We start from the raw sequence: 25251 nt of genomic DNA, 5'->3' as shown, positions 1-25251 counted from the left end.
CACTCTGGCACTGGCCAAGCAGCTGGGGAGCTGCCGTGGGAGCCGCCGTGGACTTCTCTTGGGAAATGTGTGCTGGAGGGTGACTCGCCCCTCTGGCTCCCCAGAAAGCCGAGTGTACGGGTTTACCTTGGCCGGACTCACTGCACTGGACGGCTGCCCAGCCAAGTAGAGGCTGGAATTCAGAGGCTGGGGCTCCATTCCCGGCTCTGCCCCTCACTCACTGCATGGCTGTGGCCAGTGACCTCAGGTGACCTCACCTCTCGGGGGCAGTGTGGGTGCGGGTTCGTCCATCTCCAGGGCTGTGAGGAGGCAGGAGGGCGGCTGTGGACGGATGACTCTCGGGGTCTCCTCTTTGCACATCTGTGCCTTTCCCAGAGGAAGCTGTGGGACTGTGTGATTCTGAAGGAAAATAAACAGCTGTTTAAAGCAGTGGTGTCCTCCGTCCCAGCCACCATCATGGTCACCCGGGATGCAGTGGCGTCCTCCGTCCCAGTCGCCGTCATGGTCACCCGGGATGCAGTGATGTCCTCCTTCCCCGCCACCATCAGGGTCACCCGGGATGCAGTGGCGTCCTCCATCCCAGCCGCCGTCGGGGTCACCTGGGTTGCAGTGGCGTCCTCCATCCCAGCCGCTGTTGGGGTCGCCCGGGATTTGCCAGTGACTGTCACGCGTGCATTCATGTCAACCCTCGCCCCCATTGCACAGATGTGGACACTGAGGCTGCCCACCCAGGTTGCAGGGCCCGGAGCCTGAGCTCAGCCCCTTAATTCTGCACTTTTATGGAGGGGCCAACTGAGGCACAGCACTGTTCTGGGTCCAGAGCCCGTCCTGGACCTGTCCTGAGCATCTCCGAGCCCTGCCTGCACCACAGCCCCAGAAAAGGCTTTGGGAGAGGGCTTGCTGGGCCTCTGAGGCTGGACTTTGGGGCATCCTGGGATGAGGGGTCGGCTGGACTAACAGAAGGAGAGGCCTGGAGCCCTCAGGTTGGTTGCGGGCCATGCCCTCCTCCCCTGCCTGCCTGTGGTCAGCTCCAGCAAGGGCAGAGCCGGTGCCCCCCACTCCCCGGGAGCATGTCCCAAACCCACGGAGAGGGTGGGATCCAGAGCCAGGTGCCCAGGGCCTGTGCCTCAGTTTCCCCACCTGACAGCCTCTAGACCTTCAGGGCCACGAAATGAGGTGATCTGCACAAAATGCTCAGGTCAGGCCTGGCACACAGTAGGACGTCATCACTGTGGCTATGTTGCCTGTGCAAAGGCCTCAAGGCAGGCCACCTGCATTACCTGCCCAGCGTCCTGTGCCCCGAGGCTTTTGTGAGGGGTCAAAGGAGGCTACAGCAGAAGCAGGGCCTGTTACTCCAGAGCTGGCGATGGTGTAAGGCGGGGAAGGCCAGGAAGATGAGTTCTTACACTGGTGGCCACGGGTCCTCCTCCCATGGAGGGTTCTGGAACTCCTGGGCTGGGAGCCCTGGGCTGTGGCCGTTTCCCAGCTGGACAGGGCGGGCTGAGTGCCCCCACGGACGGGGAAGTGATGGATGAGCGGCCCCAGCACATTGCAGGCTCTTTCCCACTCGCTCTGCCCAGCCTGGAAAGTGGCTTCCTCTCCCGGCCCGTTAGTGACATTTCGCTGGGAACTGGATGTGCCGTCTGGGAAAGACACAGCCTCTCCCACGGGCCCCGGGGAATGGCCTCCAGGGTCTGGGAATTTTCTTTTTCTTTTTTTTTTGAAACAGAGTCTCCAGAGTCTCACTCCGTTGTCCAGGCTGGAGTGCAGTGGCACGAATTCGGCTCATGGCAACCTCTGCCTCCCAGGCTAAAGTAATTCTCAGGCCTCAGCCTCTTAAGTAGCTGGGATTATAGGCACGCGCCAGTACTCTCGGCTAATTTTTGCATTTTTAGTAGAGATGGGGTTTCGCCATGTTGGCCAGGCTGATCCTGAACTCCTGACCTCAAGTGGTTCGCCCTCCTCGGCCTCCCAAAGTGCTGGGATGACAGGTGTGAGTCATCGCGTCCGGCAGGTCTGGGAATTTTCTTGATGAGTGGGAGCTTGGGAGACAGATGAGGCTGCAGCCAGGGCTGGGGGAGGAACTGGCACCGTCTCCCTGTCCTCTTCCTTTAGATGTCTGACCAGCTCCTGCACACCCAGACCCTTTGGGGAAAACCGCATAGAGGGAAACCCAACATCAGGGCAGACTCAGGCGTGCCCAGAGGGGGGCGCATTGTGCCCAGAGCCAGTGCCTGACCCATCGAGGGCGGGAAGGACAGGCAAAGCCCCTGCTCTGGGGTGGGGGCACAGACAATTAGAAGATGCCACCGTCAGCCATGGGCAGGCAGAGTGAGGAGGACACTTGGCAGAGGCCCAAGCCACAGAGGGAGGCCAGGCTGCAGGTGCCTCCCCTCGGGGTTCCCAGGCTGCAGGTACCCTCTGTGGCCAGTGGGGAAGGGGCAGCTGGGCCAGGTCACCTGGATCCACACCTGGCTCTCCCCCTCCTCAGCCTCTCTGTGCCTCTGTTTCCCCACTCATAAGATGGAGAAGCGCAGGCTCTCCTTCAGGGCCGCGGAAGAATCCGTGAGGACAGGGTTGGTCTTCTGTGTGAGATCCCTCCCCTCCGGGCATCAGAGCCCTTCTCGTCAGACTCCGCACCCGCTGCCCACCTGCCTCTGAACCGGTCCTCTGTGTGAGATCCTTCCCCTCTGGGCACCAGAGCCCTTCTCATCAGATTCTGTACCCGCAGCCCACCTGCCTCTGAGCCAGGGCCATAGGGAAGGGGCTGGCACCCAGATTGACCCCACCCACCCCAGCAAGAGGACCTCAGTGCTGTTCTGAGCCAGGGAGGGGTTAGGACACTTGTGTAGGCCCCGGGAGGATAGCCAGGGTGGGGACAGCAGGTGCCCCGGGGACCCCCTTGTGCTGGGCAGCCAGGCCTCGGGATCCCTCCCCAAATTCCATGCTTTCTTCTGCACAGGCAGTGCTGGGCCTCGGGGGCTGTTTGAAAATACATGGGGGTGTCCCCGGGGACCGGGGTCCCCTTGTAGCTGACGTACGGTGGGATGCTGGAGGCCTCATTTGTGTTTCATGGGCACTTCGAGCTCTGGAAAGAAAACCCCTTGGGGTTTGAAAGATGGTCCCTACACTCATGCCTCAGAGCCAGCCACCCCAGGTGCTACCCCAGACCCTGTATGGTGACGGGCCACCCGCCCCAGCCTCCAGTACGAGTCAGCGTCCCTTCGGCCCACGTGACACCCACAGGGCCGCACGTCCCAGCGTGGGGCTGGATGCCTGGGCTGTCTCAGCAAGGCTGAGTCAGGGTCCAGGCTGGCTGGCATCGGGACTGTTTAATCTCCTGGGGGCTCCAGGCACATGGAGCTTCTGGGCTCTGAGACCCAGAACAAGTCACTCACCCTTTCTGGGCCTCAGTTTCCCCATCTAGAAAGTGGGTGTAGTGACAGGACCCGCCTCATGGGGCAGCGGGTAGACGGTGCTGAGAACAGGCCTGGGGCGCCAGGTTCCTCTGTGACGTCAGCCCTTCCTGCCACTTCTCTATTCTGCCTTGAGATACAAACCCTTGAGACAGAAACAGTCCCCTTCCTGGCGCTGCTGAGCCCCCGGGGTTGCCTGAGAGCTATTGTACCAGGACACTGGGGTCTACCGTGAAGCTCTGTGCAATTTTATTTTTCCAAGTGGTTTGATGACTTCATTCGCCTCCGTGTGTCTGGACGGGGCCATCTTGCGGATGGAGCGGGGAGCAGGGCCAGCAAGTGGTCTTGGGGACGAGGGGATGCGGCCAGGACTCTTCCTGTATGGTTCGCAGCCACGGGCTGGTAGCCCACGGGGCCTCCGAGCCTCGAAGTGGGTCTGGGGAGTAGAAATGGCCCGTGGCCGAGGTGCAGGGCCTCAAAGGGGAATGGGGTGGGAAGCCAGGCACCCAGGAAGGACGAGGCTGCCCCTGTCTAGTGATGCCTTAGCCTGGAGAGGAGCCTGCAGTTGGCCTCGGTGGATCTGTGGGCCGGTGGGAGGCTCCAGAGACTCCCCACACTGCTTGCGGGTACAGGGATAGAGGAGGATAATAATAGCCACCATTTCGAGTGATCGCAGAGAGTGCTGGACCCCCATGCTGCGCACGGCTTCATCTCCATCCCCTTTGAAGAGGCAAGGAAATGGGCGGAGAGGCTGTGGCTTGCCAGAGGAAGCCAGGCCAGCAGGACTCAGCCTCCCTCTGTGGCTGTGGGGTGGACCCACCGTGCCTCCCTGCCCAGCCAGCGCCAAGGAGATGGGTATTCAGGGCAGCCATGGGTCTCCTGCCCTGAGCAGCCGGCCCTCCATGTCTGCAGAAAGCACCTATCCTGCAGCTGGGCAGCCCAGCCCCTCCCACCTGCCGCAGCCTAGCTCTCAGCCCCGCCCCCTCATCCCCCACCTTCCTTTAGCCCCGCCCCTCAGCCCCTCCCCCTCCAGCCGCGCCCCCCTCAGCCCCGCCCCCTCAGCCCCACCTTCCTTCAGCCGCGCCCCCTCAGCCCCGCCCCCTCAGCCCCACCTTCCTTCAGCCGCGCCCCCTCAGCCCCTCCCCCTTCGGCCCCACCTCCCTTCACCCGCGCCCCTGACCATGGCACTCCACTCACCCCACTTCCCTCACTGCTCCCCTGCAGCCCCTAAGCGGGTTGGGGGGGAACCCAAAGAGGCATTTCCCTTGGGGGACTTCCTTTGAAGGCTACCGTGGGTGAGCTGCATCCTGGGGGGCCCAGTTAAGCACAGAGACCCTGCAAACAGGTCAAACAAGAGGCGGGACCGCCCAGAGTGGGGTGACATCCTGAGGACTGAACGGGGAAGGGCGGGGCAGCCTCTGCTGGGGAAGTGAGGTTGAAGCTGAATCCCAGAGGGAACGAGGGGCAGTAGGGGGTCGTGCATGGCCCTGAGCCCCGCACTGGGGGAGAGCACGGAGGTGGGTGTCATGGAGTGGGTGTGGGCTGGTGAAGCCCCATGTACAGTGGAAGCTGCTGCAGGGTCTTAAGCAGGAGAGAGACGCTGTGCTCCCCAGAGACGGCCCCAGCTGCTGCTGTGCAGACCTCCCCACTCCCTGCTGCCCACACCCCCACCCCGCTCCTTCCCAGGTCCCTCCACAGGTCCTGGCCAACTCCCAGGCTGTTCTCTTGGCCACAAATGCTGTTCCTCTACCTCTCCACACTCACCCCTCATCTTCTCTGAGGGTCCTTGTCACTTTCCGCTTTCTCGGGTGGAGTCTGCGCCGGGGGCAGCCCGAGGAGCAGGTCCCGGCCACACATTGCTCCATGAGCCTTGGCCTGGTTTCCTTGCATGCCAGGTAGGGCGTGGGGACCTCCCCGTCATCTTCCTGTCACCTGGCTTCCTCCACATGTACAGAGGAGGAAAGTGAGGCTCAGAGAGGGGAAGAGGCTCTCCCTAGGCCACACAGCCAGGAGCACTCAAACAGGATTCAACAGACACCTTGAGGTCCCATCACCTGCACTGCTGCCTCCGCACAACCCGGGGTGGGGCCCGGAGAACAGAGGGGAGGACACCACCAGCTCCCAGGGTGTTCCTCAGGCATGGGGCCTCCTGCCCCTGCAGCCTCCGTTTGGCCTCAGGTTTGAATCCCAGACCTGCTGCCTCTTTGCAAGTACCCTGAGGCCTAAAAGGAGGTGAGCGTGTTGATGACAATCAGGGACTTTGAAGTCCTGCAGAGCCCTGGCCCCGTGGGGGCAACACCAGGTCGTGGTTCTGATCCCGGCCCGCAGCACACTCGCGATGTGACCTTGGGTAGATGACTTCACCTCTCCGAGCCTGGTCCCTCCTAGTAAAATGGGCTGATGGCAGCATCAGCCGCACAGGGTCTCGGTGAGGATGCAATGAGTCATCGATATCTGTAGAGCACCGAGAAGGGGCTTCCTGCAGTGAGCCTCTGTCCAGGTCTCTGAAGTAAAGGGACGGCCTCCTGTTCTGCCCAAAGGGAACCACACGAAGTCCCCCACTGCTCCGGGCGCCGGCAGGGCACTGTCTGTTCTGGCTTCGGGATCCAGAGTGTCACGAGCACGCAGGTGGTGGCCATAACCCCTAGTTGGATGACAGCTATGGCGACTCCTTGCGCCGTGGCATGACGGCCCAGTGGTCTCCTGGCCACCCTCTCCACCTTAAGAAATGCGGCGTGTCCATCCGTCCTACGAGCGCCCGTCCAGCGCCCGGCGCCAGCTCCCCAGTGGGGCTCTCTGCATCCACTTCTGTTTTATTCGAGTCTCGTGGCTCAAATGTAGCCGCCTCTGTGGGAGGGCTTTGAAAAGTCCAAACAGGGGGCATCCCCAGTGTCCTGGACCCGTGTCCCCAGAGCCAGCCTGGCGTTTGAAGCTCTCGGCCACATTCCTGCCTGCTCCCTTCTGGGTGTGCCCAACCCATGCTGGCCCAAGGGCAGCCTGGTCTGGAAGGGCTACCCCCCTCCAGGAACACCCCCACAGGAACGCCCCCCCCCATGGGAACGCCCCGCCACGTTCGCCTTCTTTAGTTGTCACCAGGGACTGGCCACTGGCCCTGCAGCCAGGCGGTGTTGACGGCCCCCACAGCTGTGGCCGCACGTGTGCCCAGCCATCAGCCTCCGGACAGGCGGGTGGCCAGGAGGGGCAGGGCGCCCCATGGGAGGGAGGCCAGCGGCTGTGCAGAGGGGACAGCAGGTGCCGCAAGGCCTGTGGCTGTTTACTGGCTGCTTCCTCCCCCCACCGCTCCCCACAGGCCCAGCAGACAGGGGGCTGCTCCACTCCTGCCTGGAGCACCAGGGGCTGGTTAGAGCCCAGGCGCCCCTGCCCTGAGATGTTGTGCAGGACCTCAGCACCTCCGAACCTCTCTGCTCCCCTGTAAAAGGAGCCGGTGGCGAGAGGATCAGGAGAGGTTTGCACCGTATCTGGCATGTGATCACTGTAGAAGTCATTTATCCGTCACCTTCCACAGAGCTCACGTGGCCGTGGCCCTGGGTGGATCTCTCCATCTGACGATGGTGCTGGGGCCCCGGGAATGGGGAATGGGCAGAAGTAGGGGCAGCACCCACAGTTGACTAATAACACAACAGACACCAGTTCCCAACTGTGGCCTCACCTGCTTCATGCCCCGGGCAGTGGGTGAGACCCCACAGGTGTTAGCAGGAGGAGGGTGCAGGGCGGTCTTGGGTGAGACCCACAGGTGTTAGCAGGAGCAGGGTGCGTTGCAGTCCAGTATTTGGCAGATTGAGGATGCCCGCCTTGCTGCTCTAAGCCGCTGAGGCCCCTGAAGTCTCAGCCACGGATCCCAGGTCTTTCTGCCTTGCTTTGGCACTGGCTGACCTTGCCTTAAGATAAATGGGGAGGCCCAGGGGCTTACACCCGCACCCCCTGCAGAAAATACCGCAGACAGGGTGCTGGCTTGGCCTCCTGGTGTCTCGGGCAGGTCTGTGCTGCAGGCCCTTCGGTTAACCTGGAAGCCTTGTCTGCGGGTCCTGCTCTCTGGGTGGCGCAAGGGGGCTCAGTGCCCCCCAGTCCCGGCCCACCAGCGCCTTGAGCATTTTCCTGCTCCTCTGCTCTCTGGGTGGCACAAGGGGCTCAGTGCCCCCCAGTCCCGGCCCACCAGCGCCTTGAGCGTTTTCCTGCTCCTCTGCTCTCTGGGTGGCACAAGGGGCTCAGCGCCCCCCAGTCCCGGCCCACCGGTGCCTTAAGCGTTTTCCTGCCGTCTCCACACACAGCTGGCCCTGGGTAGAGCTTCTCAGACTTCAGGGAGCCTCAGACCACGAGGGAATCTTGTTCAGGTGCAGGTTCTCATTAATCAAGTGTCCTGGCATTACCACCTGCCGGGGGCTGCACTGAGCGCGGCCAGGCCTCAGCCATCCTGAAATCAACGCCTCCTCCGCCTGCTGGTGGCCAGGCCTTGGCCGTCCTGAAGTCAACGCCGCCTCTGTCTTGGCTGTCCTATGAATCACCGGGGCAGAAGATGGTTAAAATAGAGGTTTTGCCTCCCTAGATGGCCTGCCGGCCTCTCCCTGGGCAGACACCATCCCCCGCCTGCCAGCCCAGGGGAGCCTTTTAGCATCTGAAAGTGGAAGGGAATCTTAGAACCATGGCCTCCGGCCCAGACCAGCAGCAGCCCCACCTGGGAACAAGCCGGAAATGCAGATTCTGGGTCTCAGCCTGACCTGCTGAATCAGAACTGGGGGGAGAGGGTGAGGTCTGTCTGAACACCCCCCGGGGGATGCTCATGGAGGTAGGAGCAAGGCACCGCTGCCTCGGGGCACTGCCCACTCCCTGGTCTGTAGAAGCCTCAAGCCTGGAGTGGGGCATGGCTGTCCCAGGGTCGCCACACACCGGGGGCCCCAGCTCCAGCCTGGCCGGCCACCTGAGATGAGCTGGCCCAAGCCCGTCCTCTGGCCTGGTTCTGTCCCCGTGATCCTGCAGGTGGGACGTCAGCCACCTGTCAGGGCACCTGGGGCAGGCTACCCCAGTGCTGGGCAGACACTCAGTGGGGCCTTGGCTGGGAACCGTGGAGCTGCGGGCACTGGCCTCTGGACTTAGCCTCCTTCACCGACTCTTTCTCCTTTGGTCGCAGCCCCAGTGGACAGGAAGGCTAAGGCCTCAGCGATGCCGGACTCCCCAGCGGAGGTGAAGACGCAGCCCCGGTCCACACCCCCCAGCATGCCGCCCCCACCGCCTGCCGCGTCCCAGGGGGCCACACGCCCCCCCTCCTTCACGCCACACACACGTAAGTAGCCCCCACCTGGCAGCCGATGGCCAGGTGTTTCAGGGGAGCGTCTCGTGTTGTTTGAAATTCTGAGCTTCCTGCCCGGAGCCAGTGGGTACCTGTTGTGAGCCCTGAGTGTGAGGAGCTCGTGTGGCCCAGAGCCCAGGCTTGGCCAGTTCAAATCCCAGCTTCCCTGCTTCCCGCTGTGTAGCTCCGGGCCATGTCCTTGCCCTCTGGCAGTTTAAATCCCAGCTTCCCTGCTTCCCGCTGTGTAGCTCCAGGCCATGTCCTTGCCCTCTGGCAGTTTAAATCCCAGCTTCCCCACTTCCCGCTGTGTAGCTCCGGGCCATGTCCTTGTCCTCCGGGGGGCTTGGGCTTCCTCTTCTGCGGTGCGGGTCCTCCCAGGGCTGTGGTGGGGCCAGGTGAGTCCACGCAGGCCGTGCACCAGGGCCGGCCGTGGGTCAAAGGCGGCCGCTGTGCCTCAGGCTTCCTGCCTTGTCCGGCAGGCCTAGGGGTGCCAGGCTCATCCAGAGGGAATGTGGAACTCGGATGGGGTCAGGGGCTTCCCCAGGGTCACACAGCAGGTCACCTGCGTACAGGCCCCATGGAGGGACCGCAGAGGCGGCTCTGGCCTTGGAGGGGCTCAGATCCCAGGAGCTCCACAGCCCGGCTGAGCACAAGGGCCAGCGTGGGGGCCTCCGCACAGGAAGCCGGAAGGGCAGAACCTCGAGAAGCTGTCAGGCCTTCTCTTGCTGGCCCTGGACAAGGGGTTGGCCATGCTTGGCCCACAGAGCCGCCAAAGGTGGGCCCTGGGAGGCTGTGGGGCAGGGAGCAGCCAGTTCTCATCACAGTCACCCCCAGAGCTTTGGCTTTGAGGACATTGGTGCTCTGTGGCCCAGTTGCTGGGCTGGCAGGGTGGCAGCGTCCCTGCTCCTCAAGGCCGGGGGCTCGGGAGTGCATCTCAGTGTCTGCAGGGGTGGAGACTCCATGTACCACCTCCACATGCAGAGGCCAGAAAGCCCCGTACCTGGGGGACCCTCCCCAGGCTCTGAAACTCAAATGAAGCCCCTCTCTGGGGGAGGAGCCTGAGACTTCCGTCCTGCTGGCCCCAGGTCCCCCACAGGCCAGGAAGAGCTGCACCCTCAGTCCTTTTATGTCACGACTGTCCCCAGAGCACCGGGTGGCTATAGGCCAGGCCTGGCTCCCTCCCTGGCTCTGCCCCTGAGGCTGGGGGCCTGCTCTGCCGAGGGCTTTGGCCATCATCTCCCCTCCATCTAGAAAGAGCACTGGCTGTGGGGTCAGGCAGCAGATTTGCGGCCCTGTTTGTAGGATGTTGGCTCCAAGTCAGCCTGCTGACTTGGTTGAGGAATGGGGTGGCCCAGCCATGGGGTGCCCCCAGGTGTGCCGCCTAGAGGCAGGTACAGCTGGAAATGTGCCCAGCACTCAGTAGGAGCCAAACAGCCTAACGCCTACTCCCTGCACCCGTGGGGGCGTCCACGTGTCATGGAGCCCATACTGGGGGCCCCAAACAGCATAACACCTACTTCCTGCACCCGCGGGGGCATCCACGTGTCACGGAGCCTGTACTGGGGGCCGGCCCTGCCTCCGACAGTCGGGATGCTGCACTCACGATTTTGCAGGTCCTGGAGGACGGCGGGCCCAGCGTGCAGGTCCTGGCTCTGCAGAGCTGGCCACGGTTTCTAGTGAGAGGTTGGCTGGGCTTTTCCTCACGTGTCCTTGTCACACGGTGATGTGCGGGATCACCCTTCCCTCTCTTCCGGAAGAGCCCTCCCGTCTGGTACGAACCACGGGCCGTCTCTCCACCAGGCAGCTTGTGACCACACCGAGCCCACACAGGTAGAGAGGGGAGACCACTGCTGTGTTGAATTTGCAGCATACCCCAGCCCTGAGGGAGGAAACGCTCAGGACGGACCACAGGAGACCTGGCCATGGGCGCAGTGCCTAAAATGCCCGCTCCGCAGACAACCTCAGGCCCCAGTGTCAGGGACAAACGCCGTGGGCTGAGCCTGGTTCCCCAGACCCTCAAGCGTGCGTCTCCCCGACCTGCTCTTCCCTGGGCACCAGCAGCCTCTGCTTCGAAGGTGCTGGTCTGATGCTCCTGGCTGGAGGTGGGTTGGAATCAGCAGAGCCTCAGGCTCTGCTTCCGGAGACCTGTCAACGGATGTGAGGGCAGCCGGCATGCCTGGGGCTGGGGTCCTTCCTGCCCCCTCCACTCTCAGCCTGCCTTGGGGTCATGTTTCTGGGGTGAGGTCTCAGCTGGTTTAAGGAGCACGAAGGTTATGAAAGAGATAAGCAGGTGCTTTTTCTTTTCTAAGCCAATGCCTCAGTCCCACCGGTCTGTCAGGAGCATCAGTCTGAGGCTCTGGCCACCCCTGAAGTGGCCTCAGATTCATCCCCTAATCCACACAATTTCCTGAAAGCCAGGTGGTTGGCCGCACCCCTGCCCCTGGCTGGTGGGTGGTGGGTACCCTTGAGGGGCCACAGCTCAGCTGCAGAGCTCTGCCGGGAGGCTCCTCCCCAGGGACTGGCCTCTGAGCCAAAAGCTGATGGGAGACTGAGCCTGGACGGAGACTTGAGGGCCAAACTTTTTCTTGCCCGTTGACAGCCCTGGGCGCAAATTCATCTTGGAGTTGAAGCTGTGGTGCTGCTGCGGGGTGGGGGGTTGGGGGGAAGGAATATAAGGAGCAGGGACCCAGACCTAGCTCCTCTAAAGCTGGGAGGACGCTTAAAGGGCTAAGGCTTTATCCTGCCCTTGATTACCCCCATGTCAGAGAACTCACTACCCGTGTTTACTAGAGCTACAGCCTGTCTTCCTGTGACCTTTTTGCCACTAACTTCAGCTCGGACAAATTCAATCTTTCTTTTTTTATATAGTAGAGTTTGGGTCTCCCTACGTCGCCCAGGCTGGTCTTGAACTCCTGGGCTCAAGCGATCCTCCCGTCTCAGCCTCCCAAAGTGGTGGGATTACAGGCGTGAGCCACCGCGCCCGGCCGAATCTTTCTTCCTGTTTGGTGCTTCCTCCTCCAGCACTGACCCAGGGCTTTGTTTTAGAGACTCCAAGCCGAGTCTCAGGTCACTTTTAGGACACGCGGCTTCGGCCCAGGTCCCTGAGGATGGTGCTCATGGGGTCACAGGGGCCTTCTGGGAAGAGGACGTTGAAAACAAGGGGCCCTGCCCCTGCTCATAGAGAAGCCGCGGTTCTTATAGACTCCGGAACAGTCCTGCCTTTAGGGATCACCCACTCTCAGAGAAGGAAACTGAGGCTCGGAGAGGGGAGTGGCCTGGCCCCAGGTAGTGACAGAACCCCATCAGAAAATTGCTCTGAGAAGCAGGAAACGTCGGCCCGGGCGTCCCTGAGGGCAGAGTCTCCTGCCCATACCCCTCCAAAAATCAAAAATCACTCTGAGAAGCAAGAAAAGGCGGCCCGGGTGCCCCTGAGGGCGGAGTCTCCTGGCCACGCCCCTCCTGACAGCGTGTTCTTCTTATTTTGCTTACAGATCGAGAGGACGGGCCTGCGACGCTGCCCCACGGCCGTTTTCATGGCTGCTTAAAATGGTCTATGGTCTGTCTCTGTAAGTAAAATAACAAAAACCGCAGGCCTCCCCGGAGGTCTTCACCGCAGCACCCTCAGCCAGCCCAACACTGCTGCCCTGGGGGCACTTGGCTTTCCTCCACGGCCTCTGCACCCTCAGCATTGCCTCTGCTGTGCTTGTCCTGCCTCCTTAGGGAGAAGAGGGTGCAGGAGGGCAGAGCCGCCGGGTCGCTGCATCCTACAGACCCTCCGCTCCAAGCTGCGGGGCTTAGGCAGGAGCAGAGCCTCTCTGAGCTCTCCTTGCCCAGCAGCAAAACATGGCCAGTGGGGCTGACTGCGAGTGCCGAGGGGAGGGGCGAGACGCCGTCCCTGGCCAGCCTGTAGCTCAGCCATTGCTAGGGCAGACCCCACCTACCTGGAGTCCCAGCTGCAACTCTTCCTGCCAGGGTGACCTCGGCCAGGTACCACCCCCCGTGCCTCAATTTCCCCACCTGTAAAATGGAAGTCATCATGGCCCCTAGTGCCAACGGTGATCTCCAGGAGCCGTAAGATGGTGGGGCCAGGCACATGCTGGGAGCTCAGCAGACTTGAGTCACCAGCAGACGTTTCTGTCAACCTGCGTGGCCCATGGCAGGCGTTCAGGGAGCACGGGCTCTTACCAGGTGGTGTTTAGAGTTTTTGTCAACCAGTGAGTGCAGCCATGCTTGAGCCCATCAGACAGACTCCGGTCCATCACTACCAGCCAGCCTGGCAGCATGGCCCAGGTGTGGCTGCCGCGGCACTCCCAGCTCTAAGAACAAGGGCGGCAGAACAACTGTGCGTTGTTTCTGTTGCACAGGGCTGTCCTTGTCACAGCCGTTATTCTGTGATAGCCCTGGCCACGCACCCGCGCCTGGCATACGGCTCCTGGACAGTGGCTGTTGTCACCCACTGTGTGATCTTATGGATGGTAAAGTTGGTGAATCCCAGCTCCCGGAGCCCCCACAGCAAGGAGCAGGGGTGACAGGAGGGGCTGCCTTAAGGTGCCTATGTCACATCTGACCCCCCCACCAAGGCTCTGAGGCTGGGGGAGCCGCAGGGGTGCTCGCGTGTGCCCCCAAACCTCAGCTGGGGACACGTGTGCGGTCTAACTTAGTAACACACCTGTTGCGGGAACGAAAGCACTTGTGCCGGGGTTATTTTTGGCGTCTCTTTAGCTGCTGAGACTGCCCAGCAGCGCGGGAGGGAGTGCGCGGGCAGGCGAGGGCGAGCAGGCCGCCGGAAGGACCAGGCACCCAGGGCAAGGCTGGTAAGCGCACCTAAGGGAGGGCCAGGCCCAGGCCGGCCGGGGCGGTGGGCAGGGGCCCCGGCGTGCACTGTGGCGCGTCTGAGAAGCCACTGGAAGGTCCACAGTCCTGACGACAGTCCCGCGTGTCCTGGAGAAACCAGCCCTCCCGCTGTGGTGAGGTCTCCCATGGTGACGGGCCGTCTCCTGGCCTGGCTGGGTGACCACAAGTGGCTATCCTCAGTCTTGACGGGGTGTGTGTGTGTCAGAGTCCACCGTGTGGCCAGATGGAGCTCACCAGTGAGAGGGAAACTCAGCAGTGCAGTGGGGTCCTCCGGACAGAGCCTCAGAGGGCAAGAGACCAGGGGCTCGGTGCATCCTGCGTCAGTGTCCACTGTCCCCCCAGAGAAGGGAAAGCCCCAGAATACAACGCCGTTATCGGTGCCGCGCGCTCCAGAGGGCCAGCGCGTCCATCCTGAGCCCAGGAAGGCGCTGCTGAGATCATTCAAGCCAGGGGCGCAGACAGGCTACCCCCTGCGCAGGTTGCCCCGGTTGAGGGGAGCAGCCGCTCAGAACACCATGTGGAGGTTCACAGCCCCAGCAACAGGGATGTCTTAATTCTGCAGCCCCCGCATAGGAAAGTCTGAGGCCACGCATGCACTCAAGGTTTTGTGCCATATCTGACCTGCAGTTAGTGGTTTCCAGAATTCCACTAGGTATGGGGGCCGTTTATTGCCAACAGCCTCACACAACACCCAACCCATAAAACCAGTCAGGACGGAGCGACCCTGGGGGGCTGACTTGGGCAGCGCAGGAGAGGCTGGGGAAACCCAGGTCAGGCCTGAGCGACTCTGGCTGGGGACACATGGTACAAAGGAGGTCACTGCCATGCTGTCTTCTGGTCCCTGGAGCCCCACTTGGAACTCCAGGATGGGTTGGGAGCCATTTGCAAATGAAGAAACTGAGGCTAGGCGCCAAGTCTGACTCACAGGGCACGTCTGGGCCTGGCGGCCGGTCCTCACTCCTAACCAGGGCAGCTTCCCCTAGCCCTCGAGGGCAGGGCTGTGTCTATCTGGACGTCCTCACCATGCTGGTGTGTCTGAGGGCCTCTGTGGCGTCCCACAGCCCCTGCAGCGGGTATCTGTGAGGCCCAGGCTGGAGCGAGAGCAGAGTGAGCACTGCGCCCCAGGGGAGGCCGTCATTGTGGGCACATCTGTTCCCCCCTCTCCACCAAGAACATCCTGAGCACAGGGCCGGCCTCACCCCTGTGCCACTGTGCCCAGCGCTGGCTGCTCGGTGTGTGGGGTCTGCCGGGGACAGGAGGCAATCTCGGGGAACCTGGCTGCCCTGCTGTGTGTCTTCGGTGCCTTGGAGCCCATCTGCCGCATGGGATGTGTGTGATAACCGCGCAGCCTGTGTGCACAGGTGCAAAGCCCAACCCAGGCCACAGCACAGCTCCCTGACCCGGGAGGCGCCTCGCAGGTGCCACTAGACCGTGAGTCGGGAAGGTGGGAGCCTCAGGCGGCTTCTGAGAAGGTGGAGTGGAGGAAGCCGATGGCGGCCACCTAATGGTTACTGGAGGGACACTTAGAGATGGCCTGACCTCTCAGAAGGGCCTTGGTGGAGGTACGGGTTGGTCAGTCGCCCTCTGGAGGGTGCGGCCCCTTCCAGTCCAGGCCTGCAGGAGCGGGTAGAAAGGGAGGCCTGGCCTAGCCGGAGCCCCAGCTGTGGGGATGCAGCCCAGGAAGGGGGGCCGGCACGTGGGCCCCCACTTCCCATATTCCCTCCCGTCCAGGCGGAGGCCACAACACTCAGCAGGGGTCACCTCCCAGGGCCCAGGTCAGGATGGGCAGGGCTGGCCTGATCTGAGGGGTACACCAAGACCCGCCACCATCCAGGGCACATGAAGTAAACAGCTGGTGCCTACCGGCTGCCCAGGAGGAGCCGCTGCACCAGCCCAGCCCAGGGGCGTCTCCATCCTGGAGAAAGGGTTTTCCTCTCCTCCTCGGCGCACACAGGCCCCGCCACAGGCGCAAACACACGGCTGGAGCCTCGGAGGAATTCGGCCCTGAGGGAGCAGGTGGCTCTGAGCTGCCCCCACCCCCAGACCCACACTCTCAGCACGGGTGAGGGGTGGGTCCCCTGGAGAGGGGCACTCGGGGCCACAGTGGAGCAAGAGAGACGAGCGTGTACATCACAGCCATGCATGCGTGTGTGCGTGTGTAAGGGTGGTGGGGGGATGAGTGGAGGCAGGGAATGCAGGGCTCGCTGTGGGGTAGGGGAGTTGGTACCCTGTGTAGGGAGCGTGTCCTTGTGCAGGAGGCGGGAGCCAGCCGTGAGTGTGTGCGGGGCTTCGGTCCTCCTGACAGCAGGAGCTGGCCAGGACTTCAGGCCTCCCAGAGGCATCCAGTCCCCCTCCCCTGTCAGCAAGGGACTTGGGAGCCGTGTGACCTCTGATCTGTCTGCAGAGCCTGGAGGTCGCCCCTCAGGCTCCTGAGGCCAAGGGCACAGGGTGCAGGTGTCCCGGGCACAGGAGGGCTGCGCTGGCCTTTTTGCAAGAGGCTTGGCCTTAGCTCTGTCACCTGAGAAAAGGGGTGAGGCCCGGCCCTGGGACTTTCCATAGCAGCCCCATGTCTGCCAGGCCCCTGGAACGCTGACCCCAGTAGCAGGGCCGGCCAGGCAGTCACGTCTCAGTGGCCAACAGGCGGCCCTGCAGCGCGCTCATCAGCTGTTCCTTATGTCACCTGCTTGTCCTCAACATGCGCTGGCCTGTGTGCACGTGCATCTGCGTGTCCAGCCGCCAGGGGCAGGAACCCACCCAGTGTGTCCTTGGGTGTCCCAGCTCCTCTGCCCCCTGGAACCCCATTAGCAGGCATTGGGGCTGTGTGCAAATGAAGGCATTGCTCATGGCTGGGAGTCACCTGTCTGGGACATTGCTTAGGGGTGAGAGGCACCTGCAGGGGACATTGCTCAGGGCTGGGAGACACTTGTTGTGGGGACATTGCTCAGGGCTGGGAGATGCCTGATTGGGGGTGGGGGTATTGCTTGGGAACATCATGCCAGAGGTGATGGTAGCTAGCCTTTCAGGGGGATGAGCGACTTCTCATTTTCCAAGTCTCCTGTGCCTCCAGAAAGTGAGAACTGAGCCCTCAAGCCCCCGATGTGTGGAGAAGCCCCTTGCTCCCTGTTCACAGTGAAAACCTGAGCCAGCCTGGTAGGGTTGGTGTCTCCCAGGCCAGGCGTAGGGGCCACACCCCTGCTGGGTGTGAAGGGCCTGACTTCAGCCCCAGAGCAAGTCCCAAGGGTGGTGCCAGGCAGGAGAAGCCACACTCAGAACGCAGTCACTCCACAGCCACCACCGTTGTGGGTGCCATCCCAGCCCTTACCCACTGGGGACCTGGGGCAAAGAGGCTTCACCTCCCTGGGAATCCATTTCCAGGTCTGTAAGGGGGTGTGTGTGACCTGTTAGAGCAGGGCCGGAAGGACAGATGGTCAGCATGCAAAGGGCCGGCTCAGCTGCCCTGGGCGGGCCCAGGGCTCCTGCTGTCATCCTCAGCACTACTGTCCTTGTGTCTCATCATTGTCGCCGTCACTATTGACATTGTCACCTTAGTCGCTGCTGCTCTGTCGCCGCCGTCTGGGTTGTGTTGTCACCATCACCTTTGTGTCCTCGTGTCCCTCGCCCTCACACCCGCTTCCCTCCTGCAGTGATGAACGGCAGCAGCCACTCGCCAACAGCCATCAACGGTGCACCATCCACACCCAACGGCTTCAGCAATGGCCCGGCCACCTCGTCCACAGCTTCCTTGTCCACACAGCACCTGCCGCCGGCCTGTGGGGCCCGGCAGCTCAGCAAGCTCAAGCGCTTCCTCACCACACTGCAGCAGTTTGGCAGCGACATCTCCCCAGAGATTGGGGAGCGCGTGCGCACGCTGGTGCTGGGCCTGGTGGTGAGTTGGGCAGGGGCAGCCGGGGCCTTGGGACATGCATATTCCCTCCGTTTAATGAGGATGCAGCCACAGCCACTCCTTACGTGGGCTCCACGCTGACAACCGGGCGTGGACCCGCTCCCACGATGCCACCTGCACTCTCCCAGGCCGTGCCCGGCTCCTGGGCTGCCTGCCTGCCTCCAACATGGAGCCTCCTCCTCAGGCATGGGTGGGTCGGCGCTGGCTCATATGCCGAGCGGTGCTGATGTGAGGCGGGTTTTCTCCCCTGCAGAACTCAACACTGACGATCGAGGAGTTTCATTCCAAGCTTCAGGAGGCCACCAACTTCCCTCTGCGGCCGTTTGTCATTCCCTTCCTGAAGGTAATGGCAAACCCGTCCCCCGTGCTGCGGGGGCCTCCCTAGAAGGCCCCTAATCCCATTCCTTGCCAGTGTGGACAGCAGCGGACAGGCGGGAAGGGGCTCATGTGGCCAGATAGGCAGGTGGATGAAGAGGTGTCAGGCATCGATCTTGGCCAACCTGGGACCCTGTGGTACACTAGGGGAGCACTGCTGACTAGTCAGAGTTGATTCCTGCTAGTTAAGGCCGAAAACTAGTTGCCAGACTGGATGATGAGTCAGCTACTAAATCCAGCACAGGACAGAGCTGTCCGGTTCGGCTCTGGTTGCCGTTGGCCGAATGTGCGCGCTCACTCCACAGGTGATTTTTGAGCACTAACGACATGCCAGCGTGGGGCGAGGCTCGGGGACAGGGCCCAGGACATGCAGCAGGTCCCTCCTGCAGCCAGCACCCTGGGGTGGGAAAGCACTCGGTCCACAGCCACTGTCAAATCTGCAGCTGCACGTGGTGGAGAAATATTCCGAAAGTCCCTTGCGCGGAGGCATGTTGGTGAGGGCTGAGGATGAGGGCGAAGCTGGGTGCAGAGCCAGCCCAGGGCCTTCCAGACAGCAGGAACTGCACGTGCAAAGGCCCTGAGGCATGGGGGGCCCGCTGTGCTTGAGGAACAGCAGAGGGGTCAGTGTGACTGGAACAGAATACGTGGGGCAGAGAGAGCAGAGGTGAGGGCGGGAGGCAGTGGACAGGCGAGAAGGGGCTTATGTGGCTGCGTAGGCAGGTGGATGAAGAGGTGTCAGGTGAAAGCAGATCAGATGGTCACACCCAGATCAACCGTGGACCAGGGTAGCGGCACACGGGGCTTGTCAGCTACGCAGGCTCTCGGCCCAGCCCAAACCTGCTGAATCAGAGCCTGCATTTTTAAAGATGCCAGTCTGAGGAGCAGGGATTGCTTGAGGCCAGGAGTTCAAGACCAGCCTGGGCAACACAGCTAGACCCCATCTCTACAAAACATTTAAAAATTAGCTGAGCATTGTATGCACCCATGATCCCAGCTACCCGAGAGGCTGAGGTGGGAGGATTGCTTGAATCCAGGAGGTCGAGACTGCAGTGAGCTGTGATCGCGCCACTGCACTCCAGCCTGGGTGACAGAGCAAAACCCTGTCTCTGAACAAATGAATTAATGAATGAATGAAGCCAGTGATTCCCATGGAAAAGTGATTCCCACGCACACACAGATGGGACGGGCACGGGAGTGCCGTGGAGTCAGACTGCCATCTCTGCGGGTCTCCACTTCCCCAAGACGGCTGCACAACTCTAGCAGGAGCTGAGGAAAGGTTCCCCAAATGTGTCTGACCATGTGACCCTCTCTGCTGAGCATGTGTTGGGGTCAGGGTTCCATGGAGCTTAATTGGGAGCTGCCAGTGTGGCCACACCTTCGGGCCCACCCTGAGCACTGCCAGCCCTGCTGTGGGCTCCATCTCTGCTGGGCCAGGCCTCCCCTCGGGGGTCCAGAGGACAGACCAGACCAGAGGCTCCCTGGCTTGAGCCCGAGCCTGCCATTTAGCAGCTGTTGGCCCCTGGGCCAGGCCAGTTCCTCTGTGCCTCAGTTTCTGCATCTGCAAAATGGAATCATCCTCAGGCTGTTGAGGAGACAGCATGGAGGGACACACGGAAAGAACAGGGCCTCACTCCCGGGCTCAGGGGAATCTTCCACCTCAGCCTCCCAGGTAGCGGGGACTACAGGTAGGTGAGGCACGTTCTAGATTCACACGGGGCATCGTCCAGGGATTTGAAATGTCCCTAGACGAGGAGGAATGCTTTATGAAGATCTCTCACAGCCCTGTTGACCTCTGTCAAGGTGTAGCATAGGCACTGCCATGTTCCTGATTAACAGGTGGGGAAACTGAGGCTCTGGGTTCCCCCCAGGTGGTGGAGAGATGGAGCCAGGGCTCAAACCTAGATCTGTCAAACTCCAAACGCCATGGTCGTCCCAGGGCACGTCCAGGGCCAGACCCTCATTCCCCTCAGTCCCTCCCCAAGGGGACCCCACATCACACCCATCTCTGCTCCCACCCTCGCTCCCTCCCTCGCTCCCTCCCGCCCCTGCCTCATCTGCTTTTTCCAGCCCTCCCTCCTCTACCGCCCCCTCCCTCCTCCTGCCTTCCTCCGCCCCCTCCCACGCCCTGCTGTGTTCATGCTCCCAGCTGGTGACAAAAGAGAAGCTTCTGGAGTGGCAGGAGCCTGGGCCCATCTGGCATCGCTTGCAGTTCGTTAGCGGCCCTTCCCTTCCCTTCTTCTAACTTGCTGCGGACTCCACCCCTCCCAGTCTTTAGGGACACAGTGCGCCTGCTTATTAGCATTAGATGCCCCCAGCCTCAGCCACCCTTGCTTACCCGAGGAGCAGGGTCAGGCAGACAAACGCCGCAGCATCCCCACCCCTGCCCCCGCCAGGCCTACGGCCCCTGTCCATGACGTCTGGTCAGGCCCTGGTGTCCCCCGGCCACACCCCAGCAGGCGCCGCCCGCGGCACGGCTCTCGTGAGGGCCGTGTCCACCTCAGTCTCCCCTCGGTACACAGGGGCTCCCACAGCCTGTGTGGGGTAGCTGGAGCTCGGGGCCAGCCCACCTCGTGCCCCCACCCGGGGCCCAGGGCCAGTGGGACATGAAGTCTGTTCACCTCTCTGACGTGGAGCTTCTGGGGGGAGGCCAGGAGGATCCAAAAATAAAAAATAAAGATCCTGCGGCCAGTCCTGCTTCCAGGGCTTGTGGCTCAGAACCCTGGCCCTGCTGTCCCACCCAGGGAGTAGCCCCCACCCAACCCCACCCCCCACCCCCCACCCCACCCACACCCCTGCAGGGCCGCAGCCCCTTCAGACACAGAGTGCAGTGGGGGAGCCCGACCTTCCGAGGCCAGACAGGAGGTGCGGAGTGGGAGTGACCCCAGCCAGCCCCCTTGGGCCTTGGTGTTCCTGCCTGTGGCCTGGGCTGGGGGAGGGGTAGCACCTTCCCAAGACATCCGCAGCCCCCCAGGCCCAGTCTGGGGTACCCTCACGCAGCCCTTGAAGACATCATCCTAGAAACGGCAGGAATCGTGGCTGAGGGGCCAGAGAGGGTGGGGGCCTGCCTGGATGGAACCCCAGCCCTGGCTTGGGCCCTCTCTCTCGTAGTTGGGGTGGTGAATCTCCCCCACGGTGTGGTGGGAAAGGACTGAGCTAATTCACCTGGAGCTCCCCGGAGTCCATCTCGGCCGGAGTCTCCACAGTGCTAGTTTGCGGATACAGCAAGGGTCAGAGAGATTAAGTGACCAGCCCAAGGCCACAGCCCCTCTATGGCAGAGCCCACGGTCTCTTTAGCTGGGTGCTTGGCAGAACAGCGGAGTCTGTGAAAGCCCTTGTAGCTCAACTAGTGCCTCAGCCACCGCCGCCATCATTGCAAACACCAGTTCCCCAGCCTGAGCTCCCATCTGTGCAGAGGGCAGCTTCAGGCATTCTGCAGCCAGAACCTCCGTTCGGTGGTGGAGTTGGAGCATTTTTGACCAGCTCAGTTTGTGTAGAATTTTAGTGGTGACACCTCCCCGGGTGCCTTGGGCTCCCGGGGACAGAATGGGGACACTGCCTCGAAGGAGGCACTGCAGGAGGCTCCCACAGTCCCCACTCCATTCTGCAGGCCTGGGGGAGACATTCCCTGCTGGCCAAAGGCTGCTGTGAGTCCGGCCCCCACACTGATGCTGCCCAGTCCTGGGTCCCCTGCACCCTTTCCTGAGCCTGCCCCACACACAGCCCAAGGGTCAGGCCTTCCAGAAGCTGGGGGATGCAGCCCCACCCACCGCCCCGGCTCCCAGCTGGCCTCGGCTGGCCCCAGCCAGCCAGGGATCCAGATGTTCTCCCTGCCCTAACAGCGACCAGCCGGTTCCCGAACTGGCCAAGAGGAGGTCCCTGGGGAGGGGCTGATGAGGGAGGGAGGATGTTTGGCTCCTCAGACCTCCCGGGACCTCGTTTCCCAGCTCATGCTCCTAATGTGCTCCACAGATGGCCGGTTGGCCCCTGTTCAGCTATCCAAAGAGAAAAACAGGCCCGCAGCCGGCACTGCTTGAGGGCCTGCTGGATGCACTCAAGGGGAAGGGGGAGGCGCTGGCAGGAGAAGGCGGTGTGGCAGCTTTGAAACGCATGAGAAAGTTGGGGAATTGTATTTATTTACACATGCTTAGAACTCCTGGCTCTCCCAAGTGGCCTGCTGCCGGGCCCTGGTCCAGCACGCTCAGGGTCCAGCCTGTCCGCCCTCCCGTGGCAGCTCTGGGAAGACTTTGGGGAAGGCACCCGAGGAGCCCGGCTTGTGGCCCAGCAGTGCCAGCCTAGAGCCGAGGAGGCGGCGGCCGGCGCCGTGGGTACACACAGGCGTCAAAGGCAGGGTCTGCATACGAATCCCGTACACCGGGCTGTCCTTCAGCCTCATGCTGCGGAGTCCTTACCCGCAAACGTGGAGCCTGGTCTTGAGGCTGTCCTCACCGAGGTTGGAGGATCACTGAGCAGCCACAGAAATGGGTGTCCACGTCCTAGGTCCACGCTCCGTCGAGGCCAAGGCTGGAAACCAGCGGGAAGGGAAGGGGAAGCTGAACCTGAGGGGTTTCCCATCAGGGCTGGAGCAGACGTACTGCAGGCAATCCAAGCCGGGTTTCACTCCCAGCTCCCTCGTGTGAGCCGCCTGTAGGCCCAGGGCCGCCTCCCCCTCTCTGAGCTTGCGTTTCCCCAGCTGTGTTGGGTCATGTAGTGCCTGCTGGGCGGGGCGGGTGCCGGCGGGAAGACCCACCATGATCTGCTGCCCCTTCATCCCCTCCTCAGCTTCTCCAGACGGCGCCATGGGAGGGAGCTGGGTGCAGTGGAAAAGCCCCACCCTGGGAGTCCAGGATCTGGGCTCAAGTCCCACAGGCCCCACATCGCTGTGTGGCCCGGGTGAAGCACTCCTGCCAGCCTCTGTACCCACCCTCCCACGCCACCCTCCCACGGCACTGCTAGGAAGGAACTTGAGGCCCAGAGAGGTCGAGCACCTTGACCTTTGAGGCCCGAGGTCAAGTTGAGCTTTCGGCCACCCAGCCCAGGCCCCCTCTGCTCAGACATGAGCAGGGCTGTGCACCCCTGCACGCCACCCAGGCCCTCCCTCCCCACCCCACAGGCAAACCTGCCCTTGCTGCAGCGGGAGCTCCTGCACTGTGCACGCCTGGCCAAGCAGACGCCCGCCCAGTACCTGGCCCAGCATGAGCAGCTCCTGCTGGACGCCAGCGCCTCCTCCCCCATCGACTCCTCAGAGCTGCTGCTGGAAGTCAACGAGAACGGCAAGAGGAGGACGCCCGACAGGTACCTGTGGGCTCTGGGCATCTGGGCAGGGGGTACCGTGGACACGCGGCTCACCCTGCTCCCCTCTGAGTAAGAGAGAACCTCTTCTGGGGCCGCAGCCAGCCCGGCCAGCTCTCTTGGGCTGAGGGAGTGTGGTGAAGCGTCCTAGGGCCAGCAGGCTTGGCGGCTGCACGGGCAGACACCCCAGTGGGCAGCAGACTCAGATGCTCTGGGAAGCCTGGGAGGACAGGGAAGAGGCTGGTGGGAGGACGGCTCTCCCCTGTGTGCCAGGTGTGGACTCCAAGCGTCCGGGGTCTGGGGTTCCCAGGTGCCTGGGCTGGGCCCACTCTGCTGCCCCAGACGCTCTTGTGCTGCTGCTGCCCAAGGGGCAGGTGGTCTTCAGTTACAGCAGGCTGGTGTATCCCTCTCCTCGTTCCCAGAGCAGTGAGTCCGGCTCTTTGACCACCAGGGCCCAGGATCCCATGCAGCTGGAGCAGGGGTTGAGGCTGGCGTGGGCCCCGGCAGAGGGGCGGAGAGTAGGGGCGCCAGGCTGGGCTCCCTAGGGCTAGTGTTTTGCTCTGTGTCTCTGTCTTGCCCTTACGTGTCCTCTTTCTCTCTGCCCACGCCTGTCTGCCTCTCACCCTACCTGCACCTCTGTCCCCGGTTCATCCTATGTCTACTGCCCCCGCCCCACCTGCTCTTGGGGCTAGGACCAAAGAGAACGGGTCAGACCGCGACCCGCTGCACCCCGAGCACCTCAGCAAACGGCCATGCACCCTGAACCCTGCCCAGCGCTACAGCCCCAGCAACGGGCCACCGCAGCCCACGCCGCCGCCGCACTACCGCCTGGAGGACATAGCCATGGCCCACCACTTCCGAGACGCCTACCGCCACCCAGACCCCCGGGAGCTGCGAGAGCGCCATCGGCCGCTTGGTGAGCAGTGCGGTGGGGGCGGGAGCGTGGACGCGTGTTACAGGAGCACACATGCGCCCACATGTGTACACCTGAGCGTGTGGGCACAGAGCACCACGGGCAGCTGTGTGCACCTGAGCTCGGGAGACTCCTTCCCCCTGCCTGGCACCATTCCCCCCCGGAGCAGAGCGGTGGCTGCCGAGGGGGCTGTCCTAGGCCCTGAGCCCACCTCTCCCCCTGGGGTGGGCGGCCTCGGGCCTGGAACTGCCCACGTGGTTCTCATCCGAGCTTGGCGATTCCCACAGTACACCCGCAGGTGAGTCACGTGGCTCTCTGCATCTCAGTTTCCTCCTCTGTCACCTGGGTCAGACGAGAGTCCCAACTCTCAGAGTCCAAGGCCTGGGGGAGTTAACGCAGGGCCCAACAAGGGCTGCCGTGAGGCCTGGCTGGTATCTAGAGCAGGAGGTGGGCACGGGGTCTCTGCGTGAGGCCTGGCTGGTGTGGATAACAGAGAGGTGAGCACAGAGTCTCGGTGCACTTTACCCTTCACTCGTTTCTGAGACCATCAGCAGGGTGGCGTCAGCACCCCCATACCACAGATGAAGAGACTGAGGCCCGAGAGCACACATAATGCACCACGGTCTCACAGCCCAGCCTGCCTGACCTTTTGACGGCCTCTGTGCTGAGGACCCGGAGATGGTTAGGCCCAGGCCCAGCCCCACCCCAGGAGCCCCCCAGGACAGGCTGCAGGGAGGCCTCCAGTTTGCCACGCTGAGACAGAGGCCCAGGGCACGGTGGGGACCCAGCGGCAGGGTCAGCAGAGGCCTTGCCCTACACAAGGCCATCTCCCAGCCCCCACCTTGCAGAGGGTTCCAGGGCCCAGGCAGCAGGTGATGGCGTCTGGCATGCTGCAGCCGGGTCGGGCAGGTGCTGACTCCCACCCGCTTCTGCTAATACAGAAATAAACGCCAGCTGTCGGGCACGTCTCAGCCACTATTTTGGTTGGGGTGTTGGTGCCAGCTGCAGCTTCACAGGCGGCAGAGCAGCGTGGTGACTGAGCTGTGGCTGCCACCTCCCCACCTCCTCTGCAATTTGGGGGAGCCATTTCAGGTTCGGAGGGTAGGAGATCTTTAGGGGCTAAGAAGGGCCCAAAGAGGGAGACCCCAGACCCGGAAGCGTGGGCCGTGGCTGAATGCAGAAAACGGGCCTGGAA

At 62.5% G+C, this 25251-nt stretch overlaps 1 protein-coding gene across 3 annotated transcripts in view; it reads left to right on the top strand.

The window, feature by feature from the left end:
* The window catches only part of CBFA2T3 (CBFA2/RUNX1 partner transcriptional co-repressor 3), a 106583-nt gene that overhangs the window by 69091 nt on the left and 12241 nt on the right, over window positions 1-25251 (top strand). For 2 of the 3 annotated variants that reach the window (XM_063717409.1, XM_054534296.1), the window contains exons 2-7: window positions 8563-8715; window positions 12213-12287; window positions 17220-17461; window positions 17733-17822; window positions 22965-23146; window positions 23836-24059. In XM_063717409.1, coding sequence (XP_063573479.1) covers window positions 8563-8715; window positions 12213-12287; window positions 17220-17461; window positions 17733-17822; window positions 22965-23146; window positions 23836-24059 — 966 coding nt within the window. The remainder of the gene's footprint in view (window positions 1-8562; window positions 8716-12212; window positions 12288-17219; window positions 17462-17732; window positions 17823-22964; window positions 23147-23835; window positions 24060-25251) is intronic. The other variant, XM_063717410.1, reaches the window with a different exon arrangement.

The sequence above is a fragment of the Pongo abelii genome, chromosome 18 (genome assembly GCF_028885655.2).
Source record: "Pongo abelii isolate AG06213 chromosome 18, NHGRI_mPonAbe1-v2.0_pri, whole genome shotgun sequence".
Lineage (NCBI taxonomy): Eukaryota > Metazoa > Chordata > Mammalia > Primates > Hominidae > Pongo > Pongo abelii.
The sequence above is the reverse complement of the archived record's forward strand: the minus strand, read 5'-3'. Positions and strand labels throughout refer to the sequence as shown.